The sequence below is a fragment of the Rhinopithecus roxellana genome, chromosome 10 (assembly GCF_007565055.1).
Source record: "Rhinopithecus roxellana isolate Shanxi Qingling chromosome 10, ASM756505v1, whole genome shotgun sequence".
Taxonomy (NCBI): domain Eukaryota; kingdom Metazoa; phylum Chordata; class Mammalia; order Primates; family Cercopithecidae; genus Rhinopithecus; species Rhinopithecus roxellana.
In genome coordinates, this window is record NC_044558.1 from 102,949,218 (window position 1) to 102,975,316 (window position 26,099).

At 56.5% G+C, this 26,099-nt stretch overlaps 1 protein-coding gene across 2 annotated transcripts in view; it reads left to right on the plus strand.

Moving 5' to 3' along the window:
- GALNT9 (polypeptide N-acetylgalactosaminyltransferase 9) overlaps window positions 1-26,099 on the plus strand; it is a 121,556-nt gene that overhangs the window by 92,292 nt on the left and 3,165 nt on the right. Inside the window, exons 1-5 of one of the 2 annotated variants that reach the window (XM_010378573.2) lie at window positions 19,828-19,931; window positions 20,182-20,336; window positions 20,666-20,672; window positions 22,087-22,272; window positions 24,465-24,602. In XM_010378573.2, coding sequence (XP_010376875.1) covers window positions 22,108-22,272; window positions 24,465-24,602 — 303 coding nt within the window. In that variant the 5' untranslated portion in view covers window positions 19,828-19,931; window positions 20,182-20,336; window positions 20,666-20,672; window positions 22,087-22,107. Of the gene's footprint in view, window positions 1-19,827; window positions 19,932-20,181; window positions 20,337-20,665; window positions 20,673-22,086; window positions 22,273-24,464; window positions 24,603-26,099 lie in introns of those variants that run through there. The other variant, XM_030939911.1, reaches the window with a different exon arrangement.

Sequence of the window (26,099 nt, forward strand, 5' to 3'; positions counted from 1 at the left end):
TGCCTCTGCGGCTTCTCTGTGTTTCCTCTGTGGCTAACGAGCCTGAGTGCTCTGTGCATCGTCGGCCGCATGTCCTCCTTCCTTTGCCAGCTGCTGCTCGCGGCACCCCTTGTGTGCTCGTTCACGTGAGGAGCCCTTAGACCTGGGGACAGGAACTGTGCATATGACCAAGCGCTTTCCCCGTTCGTCTGGCTTCATTTTATGGTGTTGAGTTTTTGATACACAGGAATTAGTAAATGTGAACTGTGTCTACTTTTTGTGAGGAGATGGGTTTTCACCATGTTGCCCAGGCTGGCCTTGAACTCCTGGCCTCGAGCAATCCTCCTGCCTCAGCCTCCCCAAGTGCTGGGGCCACAGTCTTGAGCCACTGCACCTGGCCTGGTATCTGTGTTTTAATGGCCTGTGTCTTTGCTGTCATTCTTAGAGAAGCCTGTTTGACTCTCTGAACATCTTTCTGATACTTGTACAATTCTTTGTTCAAATTAAAAGCTTTCATCCATTTGGAGTTGTGTGTTTTCACATGAGGAAGCTGCTGATCTTTATCAGGTTTTAAGATGGTGGACGACGCTTTCTCAGGCCACTCATCAAATCTCCATCCTCAGTTGCGAACAGAAGAGCAGCCTTCGTCACAGGCTTACTCTATCCACTGTCTGTCTTGGGCTTTCTACTCTAAGCTCTTATTTATACAATTATTTATAAAATAGCTGCATGTCTAGTGATTAAACATGTCCCCATTATTATTTTAGGACTTTCTTGCCTATTATTCTCTTACTTTTACTCTCTCATGTGAACTTGAGAAACCTTTTGCTGAAATTCGATTCCATGTGTGCGGGTTGCATTTACCTGATGTCACCCAGCAGCACGGTACCACGAACGGCTGTGGGGTGGGCTTCTGGGCCCCCAAGTTCCTCTGATCACAGAGCCCTGATGTTTGTGCGTTTGTGGATTCCTTTCCTTTATGGGGTGTAGCATACATTGTCCATCTCAGGCTTTCTGTCCTTCTTTAAAATTTTTTTGAGACATCTCACTCTGTTACCCAGGCTGGAGCACAGTGGCATGATCACAACTCACTGCAAGCTCCATCTCCCGGGTTCAAGCAATTCTCCTGCCTCAGCCTCCTAAGTACCTGGGATTACAGGTACCCACTACCACGCCCAGCTAATTTTTGTGTTTTTAGTAGAGACAGGTTTCACCATGTTGGCCAGGCTGGTCTCGAACTCCTGACCTCATGATCTGCCCGCCTCGGCCTCCCAAAGTGCTAGGACTATAGGCATGAGCCACCGCGCCCAGCCCTTTTTTTTTTTTTTTTTTTTTTGCACACAATCTCACTGTGTCACCAGGCTGAAGTCCAATGGCACAATCTCAGCTCACTGCAACCTCCACCTCCCAGGTTCAAGCAATTGTCCTGCCTCAGCCTCCCAAGTACCTGGGATTACAGGCACATGCCACCCTGAGGAGTTGCCCCTTTCCCTTTCCCAGGCTAATTTTTGTACTTTTAGTAGAGACAGGATTTCACCATGTTAGCCAGGCTGATCTCAAACTCCTGACCTCAAGTGATCCACCTGCCTCGGCCCCCACAAAGTGCTGGGATTACAGACGTGAGCCACCACCTGTGTGTTTCTACAAATCTGGACAGTCCTTAGTTTCTCAGTGCGTGGCTTCCCCATGTGGAAATCCTACTGGAGGCGGGTGGGACCTCCGATTGACCCTCAGCGTTACCAATGTCTCTTTCCTGTTTCTCATCTCCTTTCCATTCTGAGGGGTGTCCCGGGAAATTCTCCTGGTTCTGCACTCCAGGGAACAAGTCCTCTCTTCAGCCACATCCAGACAGCAATTTGAGCCACTTGCTTAGCCTTGGTTTTTCCAGTTAATGACTGCATCTTACATTTAGGACACTTTCTTCCACAGGTATTTTTCATATCTGGTTTTTTAAAATAATTATTTTGATTCATAAACTCGCGTTTTTTATTAATGCTTTTCTCTCATTCCTTAATGTCTTTGGAAATTCTAACAGTCATCCTAAGACCTCTTTAATTACTCTCTTTTTCTATCTCTTTGGGTTTAAATTCACTTATTTTGTTGGATTTCTTGGCTGACTCTCCTGGAATTGGATTTCCTCAGGTGCTTTGTCATTTTTATTTGTGTCAGGGTCTTGCTGTCATCCTGGTTGGAGTACAGTGGTACAGTCATCACTCACTACAGCCCCAAACTCCTGGGCTCAGGTGATCCTCCTGTCTCAGCCTCCTGAGTAGCTGGGACTACAGGCGTGTGCCACCACACCCAGCTAATTTTCTTTTTTTTTTTTTTTTCCTTTTTTTTGGGGGGGGGGGTAAAGACAGGGTCTCACAGGGTTGCCCAGACTGGTCTCAAACTCCTGGGCTCAAGTGATCCTCCTGCCTCGACCTCTCGAGGTGCTGGGATTACAGGCACGAGCCACCATGCCCAGATGCCTTGTCATTTTGCTGAGTGCTCATCTTTTACAGAAGTTGTAGCTTAACTCCATGAGCACCCACTCTGGGAAGAAAGTTTCAGAGCGTCTCCTTCCGGCACTTCTGCCTCATGACATGGAAGCCGGTGGCAGGTGCCACCCTGAGGAGGTGCCCCTTCCCCTTTCCCAGGCGGGTGTCACCCTGGGGAGGTGCCCCTTCCTAGGCATGCGCTGACCCAAGCACTCGTGCTGCTGCCTCTCGCCGTGGGACACTTCTGGCTGCAGCCCCCAGGGGTCCATCAGAGCGGTTTCAGCGTCTGTTCTGTCTCGGGGAGCTCGTCCCCACCCTGAGTTCATGCCAGGATCCTGGCCGCACACCCAGCACCTGTCCCCACCAATTGACATCAGAGCCACAAGCCCAGCACCTGTCCCACCAATGGTCCCCAGAACCTCCTGGCTTCCATGCCACTCACTGCAGCCGGCTTCGCTCCTCCTGAGCTACGGAGAATTTCACCTTGTTTTCTAATGTTACTTTTAACTTTTAAAACAACTGATCTATTGTTTCTGCGTGTCTGAAACAGCAGGGGAGAGTTCTATGTCTGTGGAGCTGACGAATGTCTTCCCCACCATTTCATCTGTCACAGCTGCAGCGGGCCTGGTTCTGCAGAAACCATGACCTAAACTGTAGCCTCCTCTCTCTTTGAGGACAGAAGCACATCACAGAAAAGCCACCAGGTGTGGTTCTGCCATTCAAGGGACAGGGCTTCAGGGACAGATGATTGTGTGGAGGGGATGGGACCGGGTGAGAAGCCTCAGGCACTTGGCTCTGCTGTCCTCAAACGGCTCCATCGGTGGCATCCTGAGAGCTCAAAATGCGGGGCGCCCCTCCCCGGAGCTTCTGATTCCATAGGTCCCAGGTGGGGTCTGGGAATTTGAGGTTCTTGGGAGCTCCTGGTGACATTGGTGCTGCTGGGTCACTTTGAGAACCACTTATTTGGAAGGAAGATGCTTCTCTCATTTGTTTGAGATGTTCAGTGTTTGGTGAGGTGAGCAGGAGGGTCTGGACAGCAGCTGGCCCTGGGGCAGGAACGCTGTGGCCACTGCCTCCATTGCCTCCGGTGTATATCTGCAGCCTCTCATCTAGGAAGAGATGGTTTCCTGTCTGACGTTGATGAATGGCGCCCACTGCGCCCTGGGAGATGGGATTTGCCTTTCCAGCGATAAATCCAGGCAGATCCTGCCCTGAAGATGGATCGCTGCTGCAGAACGAGGCATGTGTGTGACGAGAGGGTGGCATTGCCCGCAGCCGCACAGAGGAATTATCATTTCCCGAAACAGGCCTGGGCTCCAGGGGCAGGGACACGCTGAGCAGATTGTAAATCTTTTTTAAAAATCAGGTTCAATGTGAAATCTCTCAAAAGGATGCGTACAATTTCCTCCAGAGTGAACATGAAGCCCTGCCTTTTGTTAAAGGGGAAATTCTGTTCTGCCAAAGGGAAAGTGCTGACTGGGCACTTCTTGGGTTTGTACCAGGTGAGACCACCTGGGGGTCAGGATGCCTGGGTTCCGTCCGCGTCAGCCTGGACCTCTGGTGCATCCAACCTTTTTCCTGGAGGCCTGGGCTGGAAATACAGGGATTTGCTTGGCCTCTAAGGTTTTTTCCTCATCTTGACCACACAGCTTTGCACAATGCCTAGACAGAGTCATGCTGATTCTAGGAACTAATGCAGATGGGTGGATGGATGAGTGGGTGAGAGAAGGAAGGGATAGATGGTGGCTAGGTGGGTGAATGAGTGGGTAGATTGATGGCTAAATGGTGGATAGATGGGTAGATGAGTGGATGGATGGGTGGATCAATGAGTGGGTGGGAGGATGGATGGATTGATGGTGTCTAGGTGGGCAAATGAATGAGTAGATTGATGGATAAATGAATGAATGGATGGATGGATGAGTGGTGAGTGGGTGGGTGGATGAATGGATGGGTGGATAGATGGTGGCTACGTGGGTGAATGAGTAGGTAGATGGATGGATAAAGGAATGGATGGATGGATGGTTGGTTGCAGGGATGGATGGATGGATAGATGGAAGAGTGAGTGGATGGATGGATGGGTGGGATGCATGGATGAGTGAATGGATGGCTGGCTGGATGCAGGGATGGATGGATAGATAGATGAATGGGTGCATGGATAGATGGATGAGTGCACATGGGTGAGTGAGTAGGTGGATGGATGAGTGGGGGAATGCCTGGATGAGTGGGTGGATGGATAGGTGAATGGATGGATGGATGGATGGATGGATAGATGGGTGAGTGAGTGGATGGATAGTTGGATGGTTGGATGGATGGATGGGTGAGTGGATGGATGGGTGGATGCGGGGATGGATGGATGGATGGATGGATGGATGAGTGTACATGGATGAATGGATAGATAGTGGCTAGGCGGGTGAATGAGTAGGTAGATGGATGGATAAAGGAATGGATGAGTGGGTGGATGGATAGGTGGATGGATAGGTGAATGGATGGATGGATGGATAGATGGGTGAGTGAGTGGATGGATAGTTGGATGGTTGGATGGATGGATGGGTGAGTGGATGGATGGGTGAGATGCATGGATGGGTGAATGGATGGCTGGCTGGATGCGGGGATGGATGGATGGATGGATGGATGAGTGTACATGGATGAATGGATAGATAGTGGCTAGGCGGGTGAATGAGTAGGTAGATGGATGGATAAAGGAATGAATGGATGAGTGGGTGGATGGATGAGTGAATGTATGCATGGATAGATGGACAGATGGATGAGTGAGTGGATTATGGATGGTTGGCTGGTTGGATGCACGGATGGATGGGTGGATGGATAGATGGATGAGTGAGTGGATGGATGGATGGGTGGGATGCATGGATGGGTGAATGGCTGGATGGCTGGCTAGACGCAGGGATGGATGGATGGATGGATGGATAGATGAATGAGTGCATGGATGGATGAGTCCGCATGGACGTGCGTGTGGATGGAACGGATAGTGGCTAGGTGGGTGAATGAGTGAGTAGATGGGTAAATGGGTCGAAGGGTGGGTCATTCTATCAGTTATTTTATCCAAGGAATATTGGCAAAAGGGAAGAGGGGTGGGCTTGAGAAAATATTGGCCATAACTTGAGAGGTAAAGTCTCATCCTCATTATTTTCAAGGTGAAAACCAGATTTTTTAACAGTTTAGTGGATCACAACACCCAGAAGGAAACACACAGTTCACACAGCTAAACCTATCAGTCAAGAAAGAGCCAAGTTATCCCCAAATTCTCCTTCCCACTTACAAGGGCAGACTGCCCAGAAACGCCTCCTCACAGGCTGCGTGGGAGCCAAAGCCTCAAGCTCAGAGCGGCCCCAAGTGAAGAGGTGAACTTTGGCCACAGAAGCGGCCACGGTGTCTCTCCAGTCTTGTGAGTGGGCATCCCAGTCAGTGGCCCAAAGAGAGAAAACTGCTCATCCCCCCAGATGCTGGAGCCCCTCCCAAGGTAGCCACGTGGCACACAGATCTTAGGAAGGAAGATGCCCAGCGGAGACCAGGGAGGAGCTAGACGTGGGGGACACTCAGTGCCGCCTGCCTGTGGACCCCTCCTCATCCTATTCCTGCCACAGAAAACACCCTGTCCTCCGAGGCTGCAGGCTGCGCTCAGCACCCAGATCCTGGCTCCTCGCTGAGCCTGCGGCTGCGCCACGCACCATCTTTCCTGCAGATGAGAGTGCTTGGTGCTGGTCTCCAGGATGTTGTCAGCAAATGACCCTCCCAGGAAAGCCTCCATATTGCTCTCCCTGTGTGAGGGACCCCGTGGGGAGAGAAGCAAGGGGCTGTGCGCCTCTCTCTCTGTCTCCCTCTGTCTGTGCGTCTTTCTCTGTGTCTTCGTCTCTGTCTTCTCTATAATCTGTTTCTTTGTCTGCCTCGCCATGTCTCATGTCTCTCTGTGTCTCTGTCTCTATCTCTATGTTTTTGTGTCTCTATGTTTGTATGTCTCTCTCTCTCATTAGATGGACATGGACAAGCCCCTGCGTGTCCCCCACCACCATCTCCCCTCCCTCTACACATCCAGCCACCATCCCTTAGGAGTCCTTTGGCTAAGCCCTGGACAGGGCATTGGGGAGGGGGATGCAGCCCCTCGGGCCTGGCCCAGAAGCCCCCCCAACCCTGCTGTCTGCCCCCTTGCACCCTCTCCATCCCCTGCTGCAAGTCAGGGAGGGCCAGCACCCAGGAGCTGATAGAGGGCACCTGGGTCCCGTGCTGGGTCCCATGTGGCTATGTGAGGCTGCCTCCCCATGCCCACTGGCTGCACTGTGCTGCCACGTGAGCCACGTGGTAGCTGTGATGGTGCCAGCCTGGCACTGTGGGACCGGGTGCCGGTTGGCACATGTTTCCTCATGATACAAAGATGACTGGCTTCATTCTTGAACCTCAGTCTTGGAGCCAACAAGCAGGATCAAGTGGACCCTGGGTCATACCAACCTTGCCCGGCCCTCAGAGTGGTCCATGCACTCACCAAGCCCCAGCAGGGCAGCGCTCTTGGGACAAGGGAGGAAGCACACCCCCCTGGAGGAGCTGCTCGTGCTCTCCACCGAGGCCAGCACACACACAGCCTCACCGAGAGCCGGGGCCATGCCCAGCAATCCTCCCCAGGCTGCACTGGCATCTAAGCGGTGCCGGGCACCGCGTCCTGGACTCCGTTTAGAACCTGACTGTGTCTGTGTGAGGGGCCTGCGGCCCGATAGGCGGGCTGGTGAATTGCAGCTCAGTGTGCGAGGAAGGACTTTTGTGCCTGAGAGCCTGGGCTGTGTCGCCTGCAAATCGCACGAGAAAGAGCTGGGGCTCAGGTGAGGCCCTGATGAAACCTACGTGTGTCTGTTCCGCCAAAGCGGCCGCAAAGCCACCCGGAGCTGCATGGACTCGACATCCGGAAACCAACAGTGATCGTGTCACGTTTCCTCCCAAATGCCTTTGAACAGGCAGGACGGCGGGACGGCGCAGCAGTGAGGACCCTGACAGGATAGTTAGCACCAGCGCAGGGTGGAGGCCGGCAGGTTTCTCCAGGCTCACAGCCTCACACTCGCTTTGCCCATCAGCCAGAATCTTCCGGCTCCACATAGAACAGTGAGACGGGCCTCTGTGACGGGGTGTCCATCCTCTGCTCTGCAAGATCAGAAACTGAGCGGGAATAGGCTGCCACCACCTGCCCTGGTCTCCGAGTGGCTTTATCGTTATTCAGGACAGCACAGCCAGCAGGCCAGGAGACAACGGCCATTGATGAGATGGTTTGTTACGCACGGATCCCAGAGAAGGGGGTACCACCAGGCAGGGCCACCTGGGAGGCACCAGGCTGGGCAGGAGGCAGAGGGTGTGAAGGGGACGTGGCCAGGAATGGGCAAGGCCGGGTGAGCAGGCCTGGGGGACCTGGCTTCCATCGTCTCAGCAGCTCTGGGGCAGGGGCCATCCTCCCGAGTGGCTGAGTGGGAGGATGGCAGCCCAGAGTGAAGGACAGAGGCAGTGGGCTGTGGACTCGCGTTACCTGGTTTGCACTTGTAAAGATGCGCAGGGGGGTGCTCACTAGCTCTCGGAAATCACTCACCTGGCAGGCGCAGGCCTCTCGGGCCAGTGAGGTTCCAGATGTCAAAGGATCAGATACAGAAACTATGAAAGCATGATTAAGACATGGGCTCAGCTCCTGCTTGTCACCTTCGTCCCTGGGCTCCTGCTGACGGTGGAGTCGCCGGCATGGGGAGGGACGGTGGAATCTTAGGCGTGGTAAGGGATGGTGGAGTCGCTGGTGTGACAAGGGCCGGTGGAATCTCAGGCGTGGTTCTCCAGTCATCTCCGAAGGAGCCACCATCAGGGACCTCACATGGGGCACTCCGGAATCGGCTCCCTCTTCTCCAGGTGCCCTTGGGGGCGGTCCCCCTCCTGGTAATTCTTGTGAGGGTGGTGTCGCGGCTTTCACCTGGGAGGACCGAGGCACCCAGACCCCCATTCCCAGGCCTGACCTGGCAGGAAGGGGGGTGGTTGAAGACTCGGAGTTGTGGGTGCCCCCTGGACTCATGCTGCAGGGAGGGCATGTGGACATGGGTGGAGTCGTGCCTGCATCTCCAGGGATGCTCTGTGACCCGGCTGTTCTGGACCGTCAGTGCCCATGCGTGCCAACTGATGCACTCGAGGCTCTTTCTTTCAGCTTCCGGGACGTGTCTGCATTCTGTTCCAGAGAGCTGGCAGCAAGTTGGGGGCCTCCTCAGGCCCCTGGCGCCTCCTGGAGACTGCGGAGGCCACAGTGGGCCTCACGCCCCCTGGAACACTCCTCCTCAGACATGAGGGCTGACCCCAGAGCCCCTGGGTGCTCACACAATGAGCTGTCCCTGCAGGTACATCACAGAGGCTGATAGGGAGGACAGCCGAGTGCACGTGTGTGCCTCACCGAGAGCCGGGGCCATGCCCAGCAATCCTCCCCAGGCTGCACTGGCATCTGGCATCTAAGCGGTGCCGGGCACCGCGTCCTGGACTCCATTTAGAACCTGACTGTGTCTGTGTGAGGGGTCTGTGGCCCGATAGGCGGGCTGGTGAATTGCAGCTCAGTGTGTGAGGAAGGACTTTTGTGCCTGAGAGCCTGGGCTGTGTCGCCTGCAAATCGCACGAGAAAGAGCTGGGGCTCAGGTGAGGCCCTGATGAAACCTACGTGTGTCTGTTCTGTGTGACTGTGTCTGTGTGTTGGTGGGAGTGTATGTGTGACTGTGTGTGTGAGTGTGTGGTGGGAGTGTATGTGTGACTGTGTGTGAGTGCGCCTGTGTGGGTGGGAGTATGTGTGACTGTGAGTGTGCCTATGTGGGTGGGAGTGTGTGTGTGCTTGACTGTGTGCCTGATTATGTTGCATGCGTGTGCATCTATGGTGCATTTTCATGTGAGTGTGAATGTGACTGATTCTAAGAATTGGCTCACATAATTGCGGGGCTGCCAAGTCTGAGATCCTTAGGGTGGGCAGCAGGTGGGGTTTCTGCGTCGTTTCCGTGCCGTAGTCTGAAGGCTGCAGACCCAGGTGGGGTTTCCATGTTGTGGTCTGAAAGCTGGTATCCTTCTCTGGGAACCCCCACCCCATCTTTGCTCTCGAGGCCTGGCTGGGTGGGGCCTGCCCATGTGCCTGCTGCTATGCGGAGTGCCCACTGACGCAGGCGTCACTCACAGCTGCAGACACGGTTCCAGCAGCACCTCACATCCACTGAATAACGGGACCTTCACCTCCTGAGCCGACGTAAAACATGGGCCACACGGGCCACAGCCCACAGGCGTGGATTGCAGGGCAGGAGTGTGGTGTGTGATCACGTGGCCTGCAGTTGGGGACCAAGTTTGAAGTCCGGCTGCCCCGGGTGCCAGCTGGGTGACTTGGACCCACTCTTCAGCCTTCCCATGCCCGTCTCCTGATTCCCACAAATGGTCTTGAAGGACCTGCCCCAGGGTCCCCTTGATAGGGAGGGGGAAATGCTCTGTGAAGCTCTGGGCCTGCTGCCTTTGGCAGAGAGAATATTTGGGAAAACCATGGTGGAGACAGAGGATGAGGGACAGAATGGCCGGGTGGACGGGAGTGGGTGGACGCGGTGAGTGGACCACAGGCTGAACCCGGTGAGACTGCAGATACACAGCTGTTTCCGGCCAGCGCGGAAGGCGGCTGCGTGTGGTTTGACTGAATGGATGTGAATAGACATGAGGCGTTTTCTTGTATTAGGTAGGTGCAAAAGTAATTGCGGTTTCAGATTGTGAATTTTAAATCATTATAACTAGGCTCCAACACACCTTTATTGGTCAAAATAGGAACCATCACAGTCAACACGTTTTTGCCAATGAGAAATAAGTTTATTCCTGTAGCATAAATATCTGTGCTTCAGGATTTGACAAACTCTTGGAAACATTTTCTGCATCCTGCTGGTTGTGGAAGCATTTTCCCTGCAAAAAGTTGTCGAGAGGCTGCAGAAGTGACAGTCGGTTGGCGAGAGGTCAGGTGAATATGGCGGATGAGGCAAAACTTCACAGCCCAATTCGTTCAGCTTGTGAAATGCTGGTCGTGTGATGTGCAGCCAGGCGTTGTGGTGGAGAATTGGGCCCTTTCTGTGGACCGAGCCTGGCAGCAGGTGCTGCAGTTTTTGGTGCAACTCATGGATTTGCTGAGGACACTTCTCAAGTGTAATGGTTTTCCCAGGATTCAGAAAGCTGCTGTGGGTCAGGCTAGAGAGTGGTGGCCAGACAGTGACCACCAGAGAGTGGCAGCCAGAGAGTGGTGGCCAGTGACCACCGGACAGCAACCATCAGAGAGTGGCAGCCAGAGAGTGGTGGCCAGTGACCACCGGACAGCAACCATCAGACAGCGACCAGCAGACAGCAACCAGCAGACAGTGACCACCAGAGAGTGATGGCCAGTGACCTCCAGACAGCAACTGCCAGACAGCAACGGCCAGACTGTGACCACCAGAGAGTGACCACCAGAGAGTGATGGCCAGTGACTGCCAGACAGCGACGGCCAGACAGCGACCACCAGAGAGTGACCACCAGAGAGTGATGGCCAGTGACCGCCAGACAGCGACCACCGGACAGCGACCACCTGACAGCGACCACCAGAGAGTGATGGCCAGTGATCGCCAGACAGTGACTGCCAGAGAGTGACCCCCAGACGGCAACGGCCAGTGACCACCAGACAGTGACCACCAGCGACCACAAGACAGCGACGGCAAGACAGTGACCCCAGACAGCGATGGCCAGAGAGTGATCAGGCCCTTTTTTGGTGCAAGTTTGGCTTTTGGCAAGTTGGAGCTTCTCCTCAATTCAACCGTTAAGATGGTCATCACTGGTCATCGTATAAAATCCACTTCTCATTGCACATCGCAACCCAATCGAGAAACGGTTCATCATTGTGTAGAATAAGAGAAGACAATGCGTCAAAACAGTCATTTTTTTAAAGTTTCGCTCAGTTCATGAGGCACCCAGTTATTGAGCTTTTTCACCTTTCTGATTTGCTTCAAATGCCGAACCCCGGTAGAATGGCCGGCGCTGAGTTCTTCGGCAGCTTCTCGTGTGGTTGTGAGAGAATTGGCTTTGATGGTCGCTCTCAGTTGGTCGTTGTCAACGTCTGACGGCAGCCACTGCGCTCCTCATCTTCAAGGCAAAACTTCTCCTTTACAAAACTTCCCAAACCACCACTGCCCTGTACGTCACTGGCAGCTCCTGACCACCACTGCCCTGTGCATCATTGGCAGCTCCTGGCCACCACTGCCCTGTATGTCGCTGGCAGCTTCTGGCCACCACTGCCCTGTGCGTCATCAGCAGCTCCTGGGCCAAGTGCATTGTTGATGTTGTGAGTTGTGTCTGTGGCTTTACGACCCATGTTGAACTCTAATAAGAAAATCGCTCAAATTTGCTTTTGTTTAACATCATTTCTGTAGTCTAAAATAAACATAAAATAAACAGCAAGTAACAAGTCATTAGCAAAAACATAAAGTGAGAAATGCACATTAAAATGGTAAATAACATAACATTTATTAGAGCACATATTCCAATATCAAATGGCAAACATTCCAACCACGTGAGACCACAGCTACTTCTGCACTCACCTAACAACTCAGTTGAAACACACGACGAATTTGTCACCTGCTGCACCCGGGCACCGTCGTGTCATCTACAAGGCCCCGGGAGGCTGCCGTGGGTGAGGCCTGGTGAAGTCAGGAGCACCGTGCATACGTCTCTGCGTTATTTTCAGGGATAAAAGTCATATATTCAGAGCCGGGCGCGGTGGCTCACACCTGTAATCCCAGTACTTTGGGAGGCCAAGGCGGGCGAATCACGAGGTCAGGAGATCGAGACCATCCTGGCTAACACGGTGAAACCCTCTCTTTACTAAAGTAAATACAAAAAAATTAGCTGGGCGTGGTGGTGGGTGCCTGTAGTCCCAGCTACTCGGGAGGCTAAGGCAGGAGAATGGCGTGAACCCGGGAGGCAGAGCTTGCAGTGAGCCGAGATCGCGCCACAGAGCGAGACTCCGTCTCAAAAGAAAAAAGAGAAAAACTGTACATTCTCAGCATGAAAATTCAGATATTACAGAAATGCCTCATAGGAAATAAAACATTCTGTCCCGTGATAACCACTGGGAACAGTTTCTTCCAGATGTCTATGTGTGTGATTTTCAAAATTCTTGTTTTTACAAAAATAGCAAATGTTTCTAATAGCATATGTTTCAAAAAACATGCTATTTTGTGATGTAGCAATAGCAAATGCATATTTCCAGGAGCTGGAGGTGGAGACCAAGGGAAGGGGCAGGTGCCGTCCCTCTCTGTGGCCAGGGCTCATGGGCATATTCTGCCAGGTCAGGAGGACTCTGGGGAATGGGCCGTGCAGCGACTGGGAGGAGGGTCCGGGCCCAAGGGGCACTGAGAGGCTGCAGGCGGGCGGGGCCGGTGTTCTCGCCGGAAGAGCCGGGGGCGCCTCGGCTGGAGAGGGGCCGCCGGGCTCGCCCACCTGCCCAGCCAGCATGGTTCCTGGTCAGGGCCGGTTCCCACCTGGTGTGGTTTAGAGGCCGGGGCAGCTGGGAGAAGCTCCAGGCCCAGGTTTCACTCCAGTTTCCCATGTGGTCAGGCAGGGCTGAGGGATGCAAGGTGTGGCAGCCGTGTCCAGCGCCCCCGGCACCCACCAGTACCTCATGGGGAGGGCGTGCTCGGTGCCTGAGAAGCCAGAGGGTCCCACGAGCAGTGGGGATGGCCACAGGGGGTCTTCCACGCACGGCGCCGCAGAAGCCGAGCCACAGAATGAAATGAGCCTGGAGTCCAGGAGAGACGCACATCACCCCGCGGCAAGGCTGAGCGCCGGTCCCTGTTCCCACGCAGGAAGTCCTGTTCCCACGCAGGAAGCCCTGTTCCCACGCAGGAAGCCCTGTTCCCACGCAGGAAGCCCTGTTCCCACGCAAAGTCCTGTTCCCACGCAGGAAGTCCTATTCCCATGCAAAGTCCTGTTCCCATGCAGGAAGTCCTGTTCCTGTGGGAAGACCTGGCTGCTTAACCTTACAGGGCACTCCAGGAAGGGGCCGTCTGGTCACTGTGGTGGCAGGAAGAAAATGAAGAGAGCAAGAGAGACAGCTTCTGAGTAAAGTTCACGGTGCTGCCAGCAAGGCCGGGCACTCCTGCGTGGTGCGGCCGTGTTTCCCATGGAGACGGAGGCCGGGGCAGCAGTTCACGCCCAGCCACAGGCCCAGGGAGGACAGTGCCAGGCTTCCAGAGCTCGCCCCTTCACAGTGAGGATGCCGCTCCGCACCGCCCTGCCAGTGACAGCTCCAGCCTTGTCAAGGATTGGGAGTCAGGTCTCCCCCGCCCACCCCCACCCTGCGAGAGTCAGGTCTCCCCCGCCTACCACCACCCTGGAATTCACCTTCCAGATGTTCATCCGGGACGCACTGAGACCCAGAGATCTGTTGGGGCCGGGGGCCAGGCAGGGGTCTCCCCTGCTCCCGAGGAGGGGGCCCAAGTCCATGAGCGCCTCCCCTCCGAGCAGCCACCAGGAGCCCCGATGCCTGCCCTTTGCTTGCTGCTCCCGTCAGGGGGTTTACCAAGTCAGCCCAGGAGCCAAGGGGCAAGGGTGGGTGGCCGCAGCCCTGGGGGTGGGTGGCCCTCTTCAGTGACAGCTCCACAGCTCCAGGCGAAGAGGCAGCTTCAGGCTTAGCCTGGTGGCCAGGGCTCCCTGCCACCCTGCACCAGCTATGTGGCCTCAGGGGACCAAGCCTCTGTGCCTTGGCCTCATGTTCACCTGCAGACGACGAGGTTGGCCCCACCTGCCCTGGCACAGGGTTGTGGCGCCTCCTCTTCACCCTGCTGCCACCTCCTGGGCCCGCTTTATTGGTTAGGGATAGAACAGCAGAAGTCCTCTTGGTTCCTCAGGCTCGCACTGTTGGAGGTTTGTGTCTCGGAACACACAGAGCCGAATGCTTCACCAGTGACCGCAGGGGCATGGGCTCTAACAGTCCACTGCCATCCTTGTTATACAGGCTCTGGTGTGCATATTTGTTGCCTCATGGTCTCGAGATGGCTGCCACTCCTCCAGACCTCACATCCACATCCCTGACAAAAAGAATGGAAAAGGGCAAAAGGTTCTGCCAGCTGAGGCTGTTCCCTTTTTTAAAAATCAGGATAGGCCGGGCATGATGGCTCACATCTGTAATCCCAGCACTTTGGGAGGCCGAGGCAGGTGGATCACAAGGTCAAGAGATCAAGACTAGCATGACCAACATGGTGAAACCCTGTCTCCAGTAAAAATACAAAAATTAGCTGGGTGTGGTGGTGGGCGCCTGTAATCCCAGCTACTTGGGAAGCTGAGACAGGAGAATCGCTTGAACCCAGGAGGCAGAGGTTACAGTGAGCCAAGATCGCACCACTGCACTCCAGCCTGGCGACAGAGCAAGACTCCATCTGAGAAAAGAAAAAAAACCAGGATAAGTCACAGCTTTGCCAAGAGCCCCATTCTGAGGCCCCTGCTTACACCTCATCGGCCAGAATTCTATCAGCAGCCACCTCCAGCTGCCAGTGGGCCAGAGAATTGGTGGTTTGTGGATGCAACCCAAGTGACTCAGCGGAGTCAGGAGCCACAGCTCCCCCCTCACTCACGGAAACAGTGCCTCCCACCCACCCTGCCCCTGGTGATCTGACGATGCCTCATAGCCGGAGTCCTGAGGACGCTCTCCAAGCCCCTACGTCCCTGACTGCAGCACAGCCTGCCTGTGCCTGCTCTGTACTGCCCCATGGCCCAGGAGGACTGAGCTCGGGCCTCAGCATGCCTGCATGTCACTGCCAGTTAACCCCACTCATCATCCATCTCTGCTCAGAGCTGGGGTTCGGGAAGCCATCCCCGACCCCGGCCAGGGCGCACCTCCTGCCCGAGTCCCATGGCCCCGGTCGGTCCTCCGGCTGCGTCCACACATGACCAGTGTGACGTCTGATCCTTGCCGGCCTCCCCTCTAGATGACAGTTTCGCGAGGGAGGTTGTGTGTCCCCAGCACCTCCAGGAGAACCCTACAAGCCCTGTTGCTTTGCTTGTCTTGGCCAGAAGAACAGCTCCGACTTCACGGTATGGCCTTGCCCTCAGGCCCTGTGCTAGGCCCACAAGGCTGCCAAAGATGGCATCAGTCCTCAGTGGACAGGGGGATTTTTGACCTGACGCCCACGCACAGTAGGGGCCCCTCTCCTGTCTCTCCTCTTGCTGTGATGCCCCAGCCTGGGGCCTACAGACGAGGGGCCCCAGGGCCCCACCCATCTGTGGAGGAGTCGCCATCTTCCCATCTGTGGCCTCTGCAGTTAGTGACGGCCCCTCAGCCACCCGTGTCTTCCTCATGTCACCAGAAAGGGGTCCCCATCCAGACCCCAAGAGAGGGCTCTTGGATCTCATACGAGGCAGAATTCGGGCGAGTCCACAGAGTAAAGTGAAAGCAAGTTTATTAGACAAGTAAATAAAGGAAGTGAAGAGAAGAATGTCTGCTCCACAGGCCAAGTGGCCCCCGGGGCTGCTGGTTGGTTATTAATTAACTTTTGTGGTTATTTCTTGATCATATGCTGAACAAGGGGTGGATTATTGGTGAGTTTTCTGGGAAAGGGGGTGGGATTTCCTGGAACTGAGAGCTCCACCTTTTTTAGACCATGTAGGGTCACTTCCTGGTGTTGCCATCTGTGAACTGTCATGGTGCTGCGGGGAGTGTTTTAGCAGCTAATGCATTATAATGAGCGTACAATGTGCTGCGAGGACAACCACAGGTCACTCGTCGCTGTCTTGGTTTTGGTGGGTCTTGGCTTCTCCAACCTGTTTGTTTGCTTGAGACGGAGTCTCACTCTGTCACCCAGGCTGGAGTGCGGTGGCGCGTTCTCGGCTCACTGCAAGCTCTGCCTCCCAGGTTCAAGCAATTCTTCTGCCTCAGCCTCCCGAGTAGCTGGGACTACAGGTGCACACCACCATGCCCGGCTAATTTTTGTGTTTATTTATTTATTTTTTTGTGAAGACAGCGTTTCACCATGTTGGCCAGGATGGTCATGATCTCTTGACTCGTGATCCACCTGCCTCAGCCTCCCAAAGTGCTGGGATTACAGGCGTGAGCCACCGCAGCCTGCCTACTGCAACCTGTTTTATCAGCAAGGTCTTTGTGACGTGTCTTGTGCCGACCTCCTCTCTCATCCTGTGACTTAGAATGCCCTCGCCGTCTGGGAATGCAGCCCAGTGGGTCTCAGCCTCGTCTTGCCCAGCCCCTGTTCAAGATGGAGTCACTGTGGTTTGAATGGCTCTGACACTTGGACTTCCACCCTGGCTGTGGGCCAGATGGTCAGGTAGCATGGGGGTGACCACAGGTGTTGTCACCCAAACCAGGACACCTGAGAGTTACCGGAGGTGCTATTAATAATCACCCCAAGTCAGGGGTATCAACTAGGGTTGTCTTGGGCAGTGGGGATGCATGGCTAGTAACTAGCATTAACTAGTACTGACTGACTATCTGCTGCGTGCAAGGAAACCACAGGAGTGACGGTCTTGGCCAGCTGTGCCTGCCGAAGCAGCATGGATATGTCAGCTCTTGGATGTGTAACAATCCACTCTGAAATGTTATGGCCTGAGACAACCATTTCCTTGGCCCACAACTCTGTGGGTTGGCACGTGGCCTGTGTGGAACAGAGCAGCTCTGCTCTCAGCTGACCTTGCTGATGCCGGCAGTCAGCTGCCAGATGAGCGAGATTGGCTGGTTGGGGTGGGGAGGAATGGGCTCAGCCGGGCAGCTTCTCTCTGTTCCACATGGTCTCTCGTCCTCATGCTGGCGGGCAGGTTACAAGACAGAGATCGGTGTGAGCATAGGCTCCTGAGGCCCGGGCTTGACCTTGGCACTGGGTGGGTTCTGCCCCTTCTGTTGGTCCAGGCAAATCGTGACGAAGGGCTAGGGTGATAGCGTCCCTCTCTCAGTGGGGAGAGCTGCACACATTGACACCAGAAGGTGAGTCCAGCTTGGCCCCAGTTGCTCTCAGTGCAGAGAGCCAGCCGGGCTCTGGCCTCCTTCACCTGATCTTCCTCCAGTGTGGCCAAGGGGAGGGCCCGGGCCTCCTGACTCTTGAGAGCCTCTGAGAGGTGGGTCGCATGCCTCTGGCTCCTGCAGGAGGATTTTGCCTGATCCTTAGGTGTTGGTTTCCTCTGGCCCACAGAGTGGAGAATTTATTGCCAATATTTATCTGAAATTTATAGAGGGTTTAAACTGTTTCCCTTGAGGTTGTGATGGTAGGGCCTTTAAATTCTCCCTCTGTATAAGCATCAGTCTCCCAGGCAGCATGGCAGGAGGCAGATCTGCCAGTCAGATGATGTATTGGTCCCTGGCTTCAAAATATGTGAACAATTACAAGGTCATTAACTCTGACGCAGAAAAGAGACCTGCCCCGGGCATGGGGACGCCGCACACCAGTGCCGCTTGCCCGAGGAGTCATGCAGGGTAGGGGTGGTGGGGGGGGGCTGTCCTGTTCTTTCCCTGTTTTGCAGGGATTGGAAAGGGGATGTTGCTGAGGGCATGGGGGTTTACTCTCCGACTTTATCACTCCTGAGCTAATGGCACTGCTGAAAAGCCAGGTCACACAAGCTGTGGGTCCGTGTGGTTAGGGGCACTCCACACACCCTGAAAGCTCAGGGGTCTGCAGCCCAAGCCTGGAGACTGAACCTGCCCAGCCCCCAGCCGTGACGGTCCTTAGCTGATGATGGAAGCCAGCCGACTCCCACCACCCGGGAGCCTCGCCTCTCCCTTAGCTTCAGTCCTTCTAGAGACATGGTGGGGGGCCCGAGGGCCGAGACACCTGAGGCTGCATTCACCCAAGAAGGGGCCTCAGCGCCACCTGCAAGCTCAGCACACACCGATGGGGCTGGAACCCGCGGACCTGGCTTGGGGAGGCCTTGTAGACCGCCCAGCAGTCTCACCAGGTTCCCGCGTGGAATCTCCCCAATGCCTCAGAAAGCCCCGGGGACAGAGTGGCCGTAAGTGGCTGTGGAGTCCCTAAAGGGAACATATTCGTTCCGCAGCTGTTTATCAAGCACCTACTGTGCGCCGGGCCTCGCGCTGAGCACTGGGAGGCAGCCGTGAGCAGAAGCGACAGAAACCCTGTCCTGTGGAGCTGAGTCGCGGGGAGGGGCAGGCGGAGACAGGGATGGACAGGAAGCGGCGCCATACTGAGGGGTGTGAGCCTCCGGTCCAGACACCCAGCTGCGGGGCAAGGACGGTGGCTCTAAACAGGACGTAGGGAGAGGACTCACACTGAAGGCTTGATGGTGACCTCTGAGGTTTATTTTTACTTTTTATGTTTTCAGACAGGGTCTCACTCTATTACCCAGGTTGGAGAGTGTTAAGTGATCTTGGCTCACTGCAGCCTCAACCTCCCGGGCTCAGGCGATCCTCCCACCTCAGCCTCCCAAGCAGCTGGGACCGCAGGCTCGCACCACCACACCCGGCCCAGCCACTTTTGTTTCTGTGGAGATGGGGTCTCACTGTGCTGCCCAGCCTCGCTTGTTTTTAACGGACAAATGGGACTGTCCCCGTTCGTGGGGTGCGGCGTGCTGCGCTCAGGTCAGGCAACTACACAGCTGCCATCTCCACATTTGCCGTTTCCTTGTGTGGGGGCTCGGCTCCTCCTCCAGCTGCCGTCCGGGTCGTGGTCAGGCCCGCGGTCCTCCCTCAGCGGCACCGGCAGCCGCTCCTCTCTGCTCGTGGTTTTGGTCCTTTTTTTTTTTTTTTTTTTGAGACGTAGTCTCGCTCTGTCGCCCAGGCTGGAGTGCAGTGGTGTGATCTCAGCTCACTGCAACCTCTGCCACCTGGGTTCAGGAGATTCTCATGTTTCAGCCTCCTGAGTAGCTGGGACTACAGGCATCTGCCACCACGCCCAACTAATTTTCGTATTTTTAGTAGAGATGGGGTTTCATCATGTTGGCCAGGCTGGTATTGAACTCCTGGCCTCAAGTGATCCACCTGCCTTGGCCTCCTGAAGTGCTGGGATTACAAGTGTGAGCCACTCTGCCTGGCTGGTTTCGTGCCTTTAATCTCTGGCATTGGAGCTTTGAAGGCCGGAGGCAGCAGAGCATGCAGAGACCTGGGAAGGATGCCCGGCGCGGGCACCGCCTGTGCTAAGGCCCTGAGGGGTGTGCGTGGGGGTGCTGGGAAGGCCAAGGTGCTTCGAACCCAGGGGGTGGGCAAGGCAGGTGTCAGGAGTCCCTGGGGGCTTTGTGTTCCCCTGGGTGAGGCCCGAGGACAGGATGCTGTGGTGGGTGGGGGGACCAAGTCTCTGTGGCCTCAGTGCTGGGGTAGACAGGGAGGCTGAAGCTGCTGGAGGCCGCCCCAGAGACCGGTGTGCCAGGTGCTCCTGAAGACGGGCGGGTGGATGATGGAGGGCAAGGCTCTGTCTCACCCTTGTGGAGCTTCCTCCGTTCTGACCCCTTCCAGTGAAGGGCGGCTCCGAGGCTCTTTCCCCCGTGGGCCCCCACCCCCTCCTTCTCGTGAAACCTGGGTGTCTCAGGCTGAGGTGGAGACATCAGGAGAGTGGGAGGGCGGCGTACGGGATTCACCAACAAGGCCCCTTCCCGCCGCGAACAAAAATCCCGACGCCGGTCTCGAAGGCAGAAAGAAAGCCCTGGCTCAGGAGGCCAGAAAACCCCAGGCTGGGCTCCCAGCAGCTCCAGGCCAGCTTTTCTCAGACAGGCTGTCCCACAGCAGAGACAACAGACAGAAACCACGACGCTCCCAGGGCACCCTCCTGCCACGACGTGAACCTGATGCAGAACGCGGTTCACTCCCTCGGGACGCAGAGGCCAACTTCAGCCGGGCGTAGCAGCAGCACAGACTCCACCGTCCCGGGGAAGGAGCCTGTGGGTGACACGAGACTCCAGGGTGGGGTGTCCCGGGCCGGGCTGAGCAGCGAGGAGGCTCTGGGTCGCCTGGCTGGGGTCAGGGAGACTGGCGTTAGCCGCGTGCCGTGTAATCATCTCCTCGAGGAGGGAGCAAGTCTGGGTCTGTCCTGCGGTGGGTGGTGTGGGAGAGGCCGTAAATGATCAGCGACGCGGCCTCCCGGTTCTCTCTCCTGCCTGGGACTTGGCTTCCTGAAGCAGAGTCGTGGGGAGGGAGGAGCCCCTGCTCCTCACACAAGGGACTGGGGCTCTGGGGTGGGCTGACGGGCAGCCCCCGAGGATGCAGCTAGGGCCCCTGTGAGGGTGGCCCTCTTTGGGAAAAGGGGTCTTTGCAGATGTGATTAAGGTAACAGCCTGGAGATGAGAGCAGCCTGGACTAGGATGAACCAGTAGTCCAGGGATGACTGAGGGATCCGAGCTCCGCTGGGCAGAGGCTCTGCCCCGTGTGCCCCCACGGCTGGCCTGCCCTCGGCACCTTCTCAGCACCACGGAGGGAACAGGCAATGCCAGGGCTGCCCACCCTTTCTCGGGTGGTGGGGGGGATTCAGGAGATGAGGCAAGCACAGTGCCCGCCCTGGGCCTGGCGCACTTGTCCAGCGCAGGAGGCTCAGGGCTGAGGACCTGAGCACAGCGGAGCTTGGGCCACGTGGATCAGACCCCTTTGTTCATAGTGACGTCAGCCTGTGGGTGGCACCAGCATTTTTTTATGGGGTGGGTGGGATGGGACAGGGGCTGGCTCAGGGCTCTCCAGGGAAGCAGATTAATAGCAGACATGGGTTTAGATGTGGATGTTCATCTAAGGAATTGACTCACACGGTTATAGAGGCTGAGAATACCGAGACTGGCTGTCGGCTGGCAGGCGCCCAGGGGAGCCGGTGGCGTGAGCTCCAAGCCTGAAGGCAGGAGAGGACCCACGTCCCAGCCTGAATCGAGCAGTGTGTGAACACTCCCTTCCTCAGCCTTTCTGTCCTACTCAGGCCTGCAGGGGACAGATTTAAACACGGCTCCCACCAGAGGCCATGCACAGACCACCCAGAATAAGGGGAGAGCAAATGTCCCGGCGCTCTGTCCCCTGCCACGTTGACACAAAACCCTCACAGGCAGGACAGTGTGGCGGGACAGGCTGGTGTTCAGTGAAACGACATGGAAGCACAAAAGGATACGTAGTGACAGATACATCTCTACTGTGCATGGGGGTCAGAAAGCCAGGGGCTGCGGGGGTTTATTTGCTGGGCTTTTGTTCAGACCCAGGCTGCGTGTGCTCTGGGGATGCGTGGAGCGGCATCTGCACAGCAAGCGGCTGTTTGTAAACAGATTGTTGGTGTGTTCGGGTGCTGGGGGAGGTGGTTGGTGCAGTGGGGCGGGGGGGTTCCCTGCACAGAACAAGCAAGCACTGGGGGTAGGAACCACAGGACGAAAAACCTGTCAAGTGTTTGGGTCGGTGGAATAACTGCCCCTCAGCCCCCACGGCCGTTGTGTAACAAAGAGAAAGAGGAGCAGCCTGCACCAGACACAGCCCAGACCTGCTCCTTCTCTGTGGGCAGGGTCCCCTGAAAACAGCCCCCAGGAGGCAAAGCCCTGGGACCCACCAGGCCTGCAGGTGCCCTGGGAATGGAGGGCCGGGCCCCTTGGCCTCTCACAGGCCCCTGGCTGGCTGGGCTGTCCGCCTCTGTCGGGAAGGCCGCCCGCACCCAGTGCCGTCTCCCTTTAGGTGTGGCAGTGTGGTGGCAGCATGGAGGTGCTGCCCTGCTCCCGCGTGGCCCACATCGAGCGCACCAGGAAGCCCTACAACAACGACATCGACTACTATGCCAAGCGCAACGCCCTGCGTGCCGCCGAGGTGTGGATGGACGACTTCAAGTCCCACGTGTACATGGCCTGGAACATCCCCATGACAGTGAGTCCCCCACGGTCAGGAGCTGGGGCCACACCCCAGGGTCGGGGTCAACGTCATGGTAGGGCGCAGGGAGGCCCCATGCAGGTGTGAGCAGGTGCAAGCAGGTGTGTGCCGGTGTGAGTGGGTGAGCTGTCTGCCTGCGGAGGAGCCTTCCTCACACTGGGAAGAGACCAGCTCACACCAAACCCGTTGTGGTGGATGTTTTTCTCTCAACTGCTGGTGGTTAGAAGCCAGGGAGGGGCGGCCTCTCCCCAACTTGGTGCCGCTGCCTCAGCCAGGGCCCCACTTAGCACCCTGCACAGTTCCTGTCGGCCAGCGCAGCCCCCTCTGCTCCCCCAGCCCTGGGCAGCCTCAAATGGCTGTTTCGTGAACGGCTCATACACTGTGTGGCTTCCCACCCTCAGCACCACATTTTCCAGGTCACCCCCCGCCGTGGCTGAGTCACGTCCACGGTGTGAACGGGCCGGTCATGTGGCTCCACTCCTTCGTGGATGGACGTTTTGGCTGTTTCCTGTTGGGTTTTGGCCTGTGAGTGGCTGACCTGCTTCAAGTCAAGGATTGCCGTTTGTTTTCTAATTTGTAGTCGACCAATTTCCCATAAAGAGCCTGAATTCTGGCTTTTCTCAAAGTGCCCCAGCCGCCACAAGCCTAAGAAGGGCAGGTGCTGAGATAGGAGGCCGCGACCCTCTGCCCATCCCGCCATCCCCCAGCGTCTCTGGGAACCACCCCCTTCCTTCCCTGGCCACTGTAGGCATCGGGTCCCTGAGTTCTGGGAGGGCTCATCTTAGACAGCCTTGTGTTTTGCATCAGCCCCAGTAAGAACCAGATCTTAAGTCATGACCCAGTGTGTACACACACGTGTATATTTACATCCGTCCACATACAGCACTTTGCATCCACAGTACCAGTCATCCTTCTCATTCACAATATACTACTTCTTAAAAATTCCACTGTAGCACCTAAATTGGTTCACCACCCCCTGCTGGACTGCACCCTCGCGTGTGGGCGACACGGCCTGGAGGGACCCCAGGCTGGACCATTCACCGTGCAAACCCAGCATCCCACCCCCAGATCAGCTCCCATGGCAGCTTCTGTCAGGCAGGTCGGGAGTCTGTGGACACGTGCACTTGTGTCTGAGAGATGAGAAGAGGGTACCCGGTGCTCCTACAGCCTTGTTTTCCACAAAGTGATTTGGAAAACGTGCAGGGTGACGACGTCCCCAAGTGTGTGGGCAACTGAGTGAGGGGCTCCAGGCCCCCGGGCAGTGAGGCCGGCAAATGCCTGTCGCCTCCCTGTGTCCAAGGGCCCTGGCGTGAGCCCCTTGACTAATCAAAGCCTCATAACAAAGCAACAATGAGTTTCTGGTGTGATCGCCCCACTTTACCAATGAGAAACTGAGGCACAGAGAGGGTAAGGGACTGTCCCAGGGCCACACACCAGAAGGTGACGGGATTCAAGCCCAGGCCATACAGGCCAAGTCGTCTGCCCTCCTCACAAGGCCTGAGCCTGGAGGGTCCCTGGGCAGGAGGCAGGTGCTCCCTCAGGGCTGGCTGCCCGTCAGAGAGTGCTGGGCCCACAGCCGCTCAGGCCCCACAATCCCAGGAAGACACAGGCCCCACACTCGGCTGTGGGTTCTCACGGCAGAGGACACGGGTCAAAATCAGCAGAGGGAAGGGATGCCCGGGCCGGGCCCAGGAGAGACTAGGCGCGAGCTCCCAGGTGTCCCCTCCCAGGGGGTCCCGTGGACTTGATTCTCCAGCACCCATGCATGACATGTGCCAGGCGGGGCCAGCCAGGAGCCCCCGAGCCTCAGTGTCCAGGGTCCTCACCGGGCTGGTCTCGTGGACATGGCTGACCTTGGTCTCCGCCCTCCAGTGGCCATGCCAGGTGAGCAGGGCTGTCTTCTCAGGCAGGAGGTTCCTGGGCCCAGGTGGGTGTGGACAAGCCGGCTGCAGCAGGGGCCGTCTGTCCAGGCTGGGGCTGGTCTTCGGCAGGGCCCTTCCCCTCAGGAGCAGCTGCCTCGGACCCTCTGTGGATATTGGGAGGCTGGGGGTCCCACCTGGGTGGGGCCTCAGCCCCTGAATCCCTGGGGGAGGCTGCTTCTGTGAGGGGACTCGGTCCCTGGAGCCCCCCAACCTCATCATGGGGACGGTGACACTCATGTGCCCTCCCGCCTCCTTCCGGCCTTGCAGAACCCAGGGGTGGACTTCGGGGACGTGTCGGAGAGGCTGGCCCTGCGCCAGAGGCTGAAGTGTCGCAGCTTCAAGTGGTACCTGGAGAACGTGTACCCGGAGATGAGGATCTACAACAACACCCTCACGTACGGAGAGGTAGCGCCTCCCCCGAGGGCCCCGCGCAGCCCGGCAGGCCTTCCACCCTGACTCCTGCACACACGTGTACATTCAGGGGGAGGCAGGCACATCCACGTGCACACACAAGGTGCAGGTTCACATGAACACATGCAGCTACAGACACGCATGTCCATACACACCCATTCCTTCACAGGGACCTGCCTAGAGGCAGACGTGTAGTCGCATCCATGCATACACGTGTTCACATGCCTGATTCAGACATATCTATGCACTCACGTGTATGTGCACACAGGCAGGCATGCACTCACCTAGACATGTGTAAAGGGACACATTCACAGGCATGTACGCAAATCCATGCAAACATATGTACAAGTGTACGTGGACATGAGTATACACCTGCAGTTTTGCTCATGTAGACACAGAGCTCTTCATACACAAATGTTTCACTAAGTGCATGAACCCCGAAGGGGCTTGCCTGTGCACAGATCAACATACAAGCACTTGTTATCAAGGAACAATAATGTGCATGTGTGTACACATCTGCATCCACAGATGCAGAGCCGTGTTCATACCCCACCACGTGTGCATGCAGGTGCCCACACAGATGCACACGATGGGTGATATGCATGCCCACACTCATACAGGCACATCAGCTACACAGAGACCCCATCTCCACCGGCCCCCACCTGCACTGCGCTCTGTAAAGCCAGCAAGAAGGTGCTGCTTTTCTGCCCTCTCCCCGGTCTGTGCAGGGGACAGGGTGCCTCCCACCATGGGACTCGAGTGTCCCAGCCCTGAGCTGGCATTTGGATGGGGCAAGGAGAAGAGTCCCTGGGGTGGATGGTCCTCGCTGAGCCTCCCCTCCCTCAGCTTCTGGTCCCCCTGCACTGACTCCAGTCCCTTGGGCACAGAGATGTCCCAGGCAGCGCTGAGAGTGCATCAGTGTGCCGCCCCGTCCCCCAGCCTCCCTGTGCTTCTGCTCTGCCCACTCCGTCCTCAATCAGCCAAGCTCGGACACCGCCCACCCAGAGCAGCTGGGTGTTTCTAATTTGTAGTCAGCATCCAAACTCGATTGGGCTTTCTCAGTGGTCCCAGTTCAAACCTGTGTGACCTCTTGCGGTGGCCATGATGGAGGGGTTAGCTGCCGCTGCAAACCCAGCAGCCTGGAAACGCAGTGGACAAAAGCAATAAGCGTCTACCCTTGTTCACAAGCCAGGGCCACTTAGGCAGTGCTGCTGGCCTGGGCCAGGCTGTGCTGATCTCGGATGGGCCTGTTCTGGTGGCTGGTGGTTGGCTGCCCGATGACAACTCGCTCCCCAGCAGGCTGGCCTGGGCTTGTTCAGAGTGGTGTCAGGACTCCTTCCCAGACGGAGTGGCAGCTGGAAGGTCTCCCAAGGATCCAAGCCAAGGCCAGCCCAGACTCCAAGGCCAGCGAGCGGTCTCTGCCCACTCAGTGGGAACTGCAAGGGTGCAGGGAGCAGGCGGCAAGGCAGGGAAGCCCCCCCATGGCTTAGG